The sequence below is a fragment of the Citrus clementina genome, unplaced genomic scaffold (genome assembly GCF_000493195.1).
Source record: "Citrus clementina cultivar Clemenules unplaced genomic scaffold, Citrus_clementina_v1.0 scaffold_3, whole genome shotgun sequence".
In the NCBI taxonomy this organism is placed as follows: Eukaryota; Viridiplantae; Streptophyta; class Magnoliopsida; order Sapindales; family Rutaceae; genus Citrus; species Citrus x clementina.
Genome location: NW_006262339.1, coordinates 10118271 through 10127784, shown reverse-complemented (window position 1 = coordinate 10127784; position 9514 = coordinate 10118271). Strand labels below are relative to the sequence as shown.

At 36.4% G+C, this 9514-nt stretch overlaps 2 protein-coding genes and 1 pseudogene across 2 annotated transcripts in view; 2 read left to right on the top strand and 1 right to left on the bottom strand.

Annotated features, from left to right (window-relative positions):
• The window catches only part of LOC112099558, a 10243-nt pseudogene extending 9862 nt beyond the window's left edge, over positions 1-381 (top strand).
• Positions 382-798: 417 nt separating this feature from the next.
• On the bottom strand, positions 799-6724 carry LOC18045764. The gene is made up of 12 exons (XM_024186970.1): positions 4089-6724; positions 3865-3993; positions 3615-3785; positions 3361-3521; positions 3102-3273; positions 2872-3005; positions 2609-2801; positions 2248-2445; positions 1822-2088; positions 1473-1739; positions 1287-1382; positions 799-1179 (listed from the first exon to the last, which is right to left on the bottom strand). The coding sequence occupies exons 1-12, from the start codon at positions 6195-6197 to the stop codon at positions 1069-1071; spliced, it is 4008 nt and encodes a 1335-aa protein (XP_024042738.1). The 5' UTR covers positions 6198-6724; the 3' UTR covers positions 799-1068.
• A 2405-nt stretch (positions 6725-9129) lies between these two features.
• Positions 9130-9514, top strand: part of LOC18045763 (transcription factor BEE 3) — a 2418-nt gene continuing 2033 nt past the window's right edge. Inside the window, 3 exon segments of the mRNA XM_006440928.2 lie at positions 9130-9414; positions 9417-9453; positions 9455-9508. Of these exon segments, the coding sequence (XP_006440991.2) occupies positions 9189-9414; positions 9417-9453; positions 9455-9508 (317 nt within the window). The 5' untranslated portion in view covers positions 9130-9188.

The window sequence follows — 9514 nt, the reverse complement described above, 5'->3', positions numbered from 1 at the left end:
GCACCCTGCAGGCTAAATACTTAGGATCATTAAATCATGAGGAAACGAGACAAGCTGTTGTTTGTGAGAGAGCCTTTCTTGGGAGCTTGGACGGCTCTTGCTGAAGTCCTATTGCAGGATATGCTTGCAAAGATGAGAATGGTGACTGTATATTTAAGGGGCTGGAGATGGTACTTGTGGTATGATGTTCTCTATTGTTTTCTAATTATTTAGCTCATATTAAGAAGTTGCTATGTCTTCTCTCTGTTTCTGTCTTTCAGTTCTCGAAACATCCAGAAAAAAGTTCTTATACTTACTTTGCATGAGATGATTCTGATGGGAAAGGATGCTGGCGAGGAGCTACTTTCATGGGCTGGCCCAGGATTTTTGATGATTAAGTAGCTTAACAACAGCACTAAGGAGAGAGGGAACCTCAAGTCTTCATGTTTAACTTAAAAGGGGGTGCATGTAAATAGTTCAATTTTCCTCCTGGGCTGATAGAGAACGATAATTTGATTGATTGTAATTGAAAGCTAGAAGAGAATGCTGTGATTAGTAATGCGAAAGGCCCTAGATTGCTTTCTTCTTTTGTAAGATATAATGAAAACAATTTTTATTCATTCTGTGGCCAAGCTGATATGTTCATATACTTTGATTTGTAGTCTTATTCAGTAACCAGTTTTCTTGTGAATTCAAATCGCATCCTTCAGATTCATTAGTTTATGCTGCAAGTCTTCGTTATTTGAGATTGCTAGTCTCTTTCTCAATTCTCCAGCTGGTAAACATTTCTCTTTTTCATTATCTATCATACTTGTGCCATTCAGGTTTGTACATACCCTTCTTTTTCAACTATTATTCAGATTTGTAGATCGCTGTTTGGACAGAATTGAATTTGGTACATGGAGATATACTACTAATTTCTTCCTCTGTCTAGCTATTTCGTTCCATTGTAATGCATATACCATCATCAAAAGAAGACACAAATAATGGCTAGGCACCTCCAAATAGCTAGCCGGCTCCCATCATGATCCTGCCTTCAAACCAATCAGCCTCTGGAAACTGATCATCATGTCAAGCGTTTCACTATGATTATCGTCGGTTGCCAAAATATTTACTGTCCTTGTTAACAAAGAACAGAAATTTTGGTAGTAAGCATTTTGTATTGCAGGTAGAAATCACATCATCCCAGGAACCAATAACCTACATGTGCACATGATAAAAATTTGTAATACAGAGAAAAAAATAATACAAGAAATTTAAAAAAAGATAAAAAGAGAAAAAAGAATTTCAGCACCCTCTGAATATACCTCCACATTTGAGTCGCTATGCTGAACATAATGTTCATCATGCTGATCATCATAAAGAAAGCAGACAGAATGTTGTCGATCTTTACAAAAGCAAACCTGAAAAATGAAAGATAAAAACTTTTAACTGCAACATAAGCACACAGCTTCAATTTATAACTTGAGGAGGTTCAAGCGCATGAAATCTACCATTGAAACGACAAAATATGTGTAATCAGGCAGGTATCCTTGAAATAACTTGCTCAGATCCAACTCATTAGAAAGGGCACTCAAGGTTGTTGATATATCTTCTGAACTCTCGTCACCTCTCCGCCAATCTATAACTGATACGAAGACGTGTGGAAGACGCCAAAGAGAATGGTAGATACTGTTTAGTTGTCCGCAGCCACAAGTCATTTGCTCACCCAACCCCGTCAGCTCTAAAACCTTTTTACTAGACATATCCATATGTTCATTCTGGGTTAAAAGGACAATGCTCAAATCATCACAAACGGAGACTAAAACATTTTTGTCAATCAATTATTCCAACTCAACCCACCTTCAAACTTCTGAGATTGTTTGCAGATATACCGAAAGAAAGGTAAGTACACTTCTGATATCCCGATCTCATATGACAGTTGATGCATTCAATACTTTCAAAAATATCCATTCCAAATATTCTATGCACCAAACAATTAGAGTCTACGCAATGCAAACGGTCCTTGTACATGTCTTCTGGTTTGTCATCAGAATTAACAGCATAAAATGCCACGTGAAGAACTTTGAAGATAACAAGAAGGAATAAATAAGCATCGTTCACTTGTCCCTGGCAAGTAGGCATTTGAATGAGGGATATTATATAGATACAAAGGAAGGAACCAACAGAGAGACAATAAAGAACAGCAATGGCTTATATATCATTTCAAGTTCTGTGATTTCATGGAGGTGAAACTTTTTCAAAGCAGAAGAGTGAATTGCTACAAACCTCCTGGAAGTTGTTTTGATTACAGTAGTAAGTGCTCAAAGCAATTCTTAATTCAGTAGGATCAACAGCTTCTCCGCGATTCTTGGCAGCACAGATGTCAAAAAAGGCACAGACAATGCAGGGATTTCCATCGTGCTTTTGAACTTCATCCAATTTCTTTTTGCACTCCTCTTGAAATTCTCTTAGGTTCCATAGGGACTGCATTGCCACATAAAAGAAAAAAATTTCAGGAGTGATAGAAAATGAAACAAGAAGTGACCATCATTCCAGTAGCAGATGACAGAAAATCATCTAGTTATGGAATGATAACCCATCATTCCAGTAGCATATGACAGAAAACATTTTGTTATGGAATGATAACCTGTATAATCATATATAGAAAGTTATTAGCAGTTTCTTTTCCAAGTCCTGTTCCAAGCACGTTGACATTGAGCCTAGCCTCATGCTCAGATTGAAGCTGATACTTCACATTTTCTTCACGCAATTTTTCGTCAGTCGTAATCGATTGTTGCAGATCATCAGCTCTTTCATCCTTCTCAGAATTTGGATTGTCACTGAGCACAGGTAAAACATATCAGACTCTGCTTAAAGTGAAAACAATTCGATACCAAATTAGGGACTAACTTTTGAACTGCTTTCTCCTGAGGAAGCGAAGGCTGCTCAATATCTCCAGTTTCCGAAGTCTGCTGAATATCTCCAGTTCCCGAAGGCTGCTCAATGTCTCCAGTTTCCAAAGGCCGCTCAATGTCTCCGGTAGCCTAGAGCATAAAAATATCAGCTTACTTTAAACAAATAACAAACAGAACAACTCACAAAGCAGCAAAAACAAGAAGATCACAGTTCAGAAACCAAACGCAAAAATCCGCATGCTCCCCTTGATATTTCCTTTTTTTGTTCTTGTTCTTCTTGTTTTTGGATTTTCCTCGTGTTTGTCCTTTACTATCAGTCTCCTCTAAGCTTTTTTCCTTTTCGTTAGACTTCTTCTCAGCATTCTCAGTCGCAATCAATTGTTGCATATCATCAACTCTTTCATCCATCTCAGAATTTGAATTTGAAAACATATCAGACTCTACTTAAAGTGAAAACAGTTCAATACCAAAATAAGGGACTAACATTTGAACTGCTTTCTCCTGAGGAAGTGAAGGCTGCTTAATATCTCCAGTTTCGGAAGGCTGCTCAATATCCCTAGTTGCCGAAGGCTGCTCCATATCGCCAGTTTCAGAAGGCTGCTCAGTATCCCCAGTTTCCAAAGGCTGCTCAATGTCTCTGGTTACCTACAGTATAAAAATATCAGCTTACTCCAAACATATTATAAATAGAACAACCTACACAGCAAAAACAAGAAGATCATAGTTCAGGAACCAAACCCCAAAATCCTTAGCCTCTCGTTGATCTTTCCTTTTCTTGTTCTTGTTCTTATTCTTCTTGTTTTTTGATTTTCCTTGTGTTTGTCCTTTATTATCAGGCTCCTCTAAACCTTTTTGAATTTCATTTAACTTCTTTACAGCCTCCTCATCAATGTGACGTTCCAATCGTGACTACAAAGCACAAAATTTCATCATGTAAAGATGTAGAAATAAACAACAAGAAGCCAAGAACCGTTAAGAAAACACAAACCTTGACGAGTGACCTGAACATAGGAAGCAGAATTAACTGATACTCATAAGCAGATATCTCTCCCAGTTGCAGGTTAAACAATTTCATGCTGACAATACTTGTGATTATCCTTACATTTTCTAGCCAAATCTGAGGGATTGAACATGGTCAGACCAAAAGGGAACAAAATGGCATAATAATTAAAGAATCGTTTGGCTGAAGGAATGTAAACCAATGGTACTCACATCATTTCCCAGTTGATTTGTCCACGACAATATTTTTTCTCCCACATACTCATCTGATTGATTCCAGTTTTCGTGCACTCTTGACGTGTTCTCAAACTGAAAAGCAGCCACAGCTCTGTCTGTTTCCAGAACATTCAAAATAAATTCTAACTCAAACTGATAAGCTGCAGCAGCAGCATCGATCCTCTCTTCTAGCTCTTTTAGCCTTTCTCGAAGAAGGGATTCAAAGGTTCTCCACACATACTCTGGATTTTCGTCCCTTCGCTTCTTCTCATCAGCAAATATACCATTCACTGCCTCCAGTGCGTCCCATTTTTTGGAAAGTTTCCGTCTTTCCTCGTACATTTTCACAAACTTTGAACGTTCCATTTTAAAGGACTCAAACAACTTAACTCTTTGCCCTCTATTAGATTCTCTTAGCCTTGCCCACAACTTTATTGCTTCCCCAACCTCATGGCCCAAATATAACCATGACACTATATGAGTATCATAAGACAGTACGCCATCCAAAATCAGATATGATGAGTTGTCGTTAAGTGCAACATCCTCTTTGATATCAAAAGTCTTAGCACCAGTAAGCTGTTCATCTGTGGAGTTACCAATCCCAGTGTTTTCACTTAAAGTACCAGCCACATGCTGCAATTTATGGATGATGCTATTAAGTTGTGAAGATTCCAAAAAGCAAACTAGCTTAAGTGTTTCTGGGCCCAGATTCCTCAAGTGTGAATCAGAAAATCTAGTCTTAAGCATGGCAACGGCATACTTTATCACCTCATCAATTTCAACTTGTATGAGAAAACTATACCTGAGAAGAAATTGAAACGTGCCATGGAGACTCTCAAGAAGTGCAATACGCTTGTTATCATCACTTAATGGCCAATCTGTGGGTGCTATAGATGATGCTTCCTTATCACTTTCACTTCCCAACTGTTTTGTGAGCAGGACATCTTCATCAGAACAACCTTTATACTCACCTTGGCCCTTTTCTGCACGCATATAACTGTCATCGGTATTATAAGATTCTGATTTGGATTGATTTTCCAAAATCTTGATTGCTTCCTCCGTATCAACAGGCTTCCACTCACCATTAAAAATCATCTCACGTGAATCCTCATCAACTATTTTTGGATGGATTGATGCTAGATCTTGATGAATTCTCAAGTCATGAAAATCACAAAGGTGCTGCATGTAAGACTGCCAATCACCATACTTCTCAGAACAATCGCAACACTCCCAAAACTTCCATGATCGATGCGCCTTGGCGAATTCTATTGCTTCCGAAAGAAGATCCTTCTCTTTGCGATTTGTTAAATGCTTTTTGAGATCTTCTATTTTCACTCGGAACAAACTTCTTTTTTGCTCAGCGCTCAATTCATTGTTCCAGAAAGATTTTGCCACGTTTCCTTTTTCCAAATTGACCATAAATTTATCCGCAAATTGTTTCTTTCTTCTCTCTTCTAGCTTTGGCTCCATTTCCTCCTCCTCTGGCGAATCCCTCAATCTCGCTAGCTGGTTTTTTATCTCATCTACCCTTTTCACTGCTGCCTTTATACTTTCCTGGATCGTTTCAACTGAACTGATGGCAGCCCACCTTTTCTTCCTCTCACTTTTCTTCATCAACTCCCTCGATTCTTGCTTTGTTTTCTCAATTCCCCATTCTTGGCTCGGATCTTTGAAAACGAAAGAAGATCTTTCGGGCTCCATGGGATTCTCGATTCCTAACGCTCTGTTACATTCTCTAATCACCTTGTAATATTCTCGGTTGAAACTTGCCAAATCATACAGTGCACAAGCGCAAAAGTAAGCTATTATGGTGGAACTTGAGAGAAGAAACGATGCTTGAAGAGCCGACACGGCTGCTTCTTCGATATAATTGCGAACTGTGCCGCCATCATGATCGTTATTTTGCAGAGCGATTTTGTAGAGAATAAAGGCTTCTGCATGTTGGTAAAAAGGACATTTTCTGTAGCGTGACTCAGAGTTTTTGATGCATTTCATGGCTCCAACGTAGTCTCCTTCGTCATATGCCGCAATGGCAGCCCTACCCTCGGCGGTGGTGTCGAACGGCGGCAGCGGCGGCGGTTGTTCGCTTTGACCTTTCTTGCTCATTTCGGTGATGGGTTTCTTGTTTTTCTTGACAGAGAACTAGCAGTGGTTGTGAGTGTTTCTTTTTCTTTTTCTGCTTGAGAAAATGGAGGCTTCTCTTGCTTATGGAGGGAAAATAACGGTTGAGGGCAAGTTGGGAAATCAGAAAAAGCTTAACTGATTTGCTGTTAGTCAGTTGGAAAAGCTGTTGCACGAGTTGTTAAAGCAAGAAAAAAGAAATGGCGGGCAATCTTCTTCAATGTATGAGTTGAAGCCCATCAAGCCCATAATTGCAGAGCCCTCGAATGAATACGAAACCAGGACGCGTAGAGGGCCCATTGAGGCTTGAGCATTCCATGGCGTCAGCGTTACACGCTTCGCTGGGGAATTTCCTCGAACAGTTTCGGTGCAGTCCAACCGAGGCTGCATCCTGTATGCAGGTGATTATCCAATAAGCTAATCCCATTCTAGCACCCAATTAAGAAGATTATGCCTTCTAAAGTCTAGAAGTAGAGCCACCGAACACGCAATTAGATTCGCAAAGAGCACGGAATCTAATGAAAATATTAATACTCAAAATCCAATCTATTAAGGTACATTAGAATTGAAACTGTAAGAGGAATTATTATCTTAAGGATAACAATAAATTGCACAATTATCTAGATAATAATCCTATTAACAATAATTTTTCTTAATAGATAAAGAGAAGGCAACTCTAAAAAGTTACATAATCAAATAACATTATAAAAGATATTAAGGGAAATTACTCCCCCTTATTTCTTCAACTGCCCTAAACTTTTTTCTCAACATTTAAATGGTATTTGCCAATTGCCAGAAAGCAATTTGGGCTTGATTTTCCATATTACATGGCACATGCTGACAAAAGGAGATCAATCCACCAAGTCTATGAAGTACATTTCATGTACCTTTCTATTTTAAGCATTACATTATCATCAATTCAAGGCCTAAGTTATGCTACAAAGGCAGTTCTATGTGAAGTCATTATGGCCTATTTTCATCACATTTTTTTTTATGCCACAATCGGTAGGTCAAATTTCTTTGACTTTAAGAACGTCATGGGGTATAAATTTCTTCTCTTTATTAATTGTCATAGAAATTTTATGACTGCCTCTCCGAAAATAACTTTCAATAAATATTATCGTACATAAATATAAGTTTTTCATATAATTTAGATGAAAAAATTAAGCCATGTTTTAAAGTCAAAATAAAATTTTCAATGTTCAATTTTCTTGGACTCTAGAAACTCTAGCAATATGGAAAAATAAATGTAATGTCACGTGCCTAACACACATTTCACATGCATTCAATTAGCCCATATTCGTAATGAAATTTCCTTTTTCATATTCAATTCCAGTAGTGAATATACGATTCAGATTCAATCATCAAGCTGTTTTAAGTATGTTTATTTATATATTTTGAGATTAAATATTTAAAAACAATATTATATTTAGACGTAAAAAAATAAATAAATATTCATTAGATTTATACATTTAGATCTTCAATTAAATTCAAATTCTTTCCGATTTTAGATGAAAAATAAACCATACCTAATTTATACAAGAGTGAGCAATATGAAAACAATTCAACGAGTTGGATCCATATATTTTGTGTGCATTTATGTTTCCTTATAAAAATATAGCGTGGGACTTTTGAATTTATAAGTGGTGGATAATTTTCATACATATATATATATATATATATATACATACATTCTCATATGCGAGTGTTCTTTTTTTTTTTTTAATGCAGACAACTATTAAGTCGTGCATCTTAATAAAATTAATTTTTAATGTACTAAAAAGTTGTGCGGTTTAATAGGTTTAAAATCCGACTCTATAAACTCAGACTTAAAAATGTATCCATATTAAAAAAAAATGTACGCCTCGCACTAAACAAGAGATATATGTATAAAGTGATTCTGTCCATAAAAAATGAATAAGTTTCTAGTGGAGGCATGTCATGTGAAACAAGAAAATTGTACAATACTTAATCCATCATTTTGCCTTCATATGTAATGCAAGTGGAAACCAATGTGCACTTGTACCTAATGGTTTTGGAAAGCCTATTTTATGCCTAAATTCGGAGATCTGCTGCAATCATCATAACACTGGTTGTTGCATGTAGCAAAAATATGTGGAGGAGAAACTGCTCATACCCAAAAAGCAATTTTTTAATTTTATTTTTTTATTTAAAAAAAGGTGACACTATTAATCTGGGGCCAATTCTCTTTCAACATACAAATAATTATTGAAGCCATAAACTCATCCCAAATGATATTTGAATCTTCTAGTTGTAAATAGAAATTGACTACTTGACAAATTGCAATGCTTGATCTCTCAATTTTTATGTCGTTTCCCATTAAATTTTGACCTCATAATTTATCTTGTCATATCTTATTTTTATGCGTAGAGCAATAATTTAGATTAAAAAATGCCAAGTGATGCATCTTTGATTAATCTACGGATTTAACATAACTAAGGAAATGCTGATGAATCACTTCACATATTTGATTATTCATATAATAATTCTTTTATAGTGCGTAAACCAACAAATACAAGTTATAAAAAGTGTCTAATAAATTAAAAGGTGGGGACTGAAAATACATCTATTTTATAATTGTTCTAATTCTATAGGAAATTTTAGTAAGCTTTCAAGAAATGTTAAAATAAGATTCAAAAAGAATTTTTCTCCATTACCTGAAAGAACTTTTGATACAACTTCAGACTTCAGACTTCAGCCATGGGTCCAAAAGCTTATTTTATGTATTGCCCCGTACTATTATTGGATATATCTCCTGATTATGGGACCTATTTAGGGGACACAATTAAAGAAGGTGGAACTGCCACGTGGTCTATCAAAAATATTTTTTATTTTCATTAAACGAAAAAAAAGAAAAAGAAATTACATGTAATTCCTCACTATAAATTTACAAGCTTCAAGGCTCAAACTTACTCGGCTCAGTAACAACAACAAAGCTTTAAAGAAATAATATCAATGGCTGATTTCGCACAAGATTTGCAGTACTTTAGAGCTTCATCATCATTTCCTTTCCTTGATATTGATCCAAACATTGAACAAATAAACAACAACTTGAGTGTTTTGGATAACACAAGTTTGTTAAATTACCAGAGCTTCATGCCTTTCTCCAATCCAGACAACTTCTTGGAATTTCCCGGAAACTTGGCAGAAAACTTTCCTGGAAATTTTCTTCAAAACAATATGTGCCCGTTTGTCATACTGTTACAAGCACAGAATGGAAAGAAGAACAGAAAAGCTGTGGAGATATCCGAGAGCAGTAATGAGGCTCCCCTCCAGTTCCT

Bases quoted from the DNA above. Each gene is read 5' to 3' on its own strand.
- LOC18045764 (XM_024186970.1), bottom strand. From the start codon at position 6,197: ATGAGCAAGAAAGGTCAAAGCGAACAACCGCCGCCGCTGCCGCCGTTC. The intron at 3,786-3,864 runs GTTTGTGTTTTC...TGTGCTTTGTAG, and splicing joins TGTTCAGGTCACTCGTCAAG to TCACGATTGGAACGTCACAT. The intron at 1,740-1,821 runs GTGGGTTGAGTT...CTTTTAACCCAG, and splicing joins ACAATCTCAGAAGTTTGAAG to AATGAACATATGGATATGTC.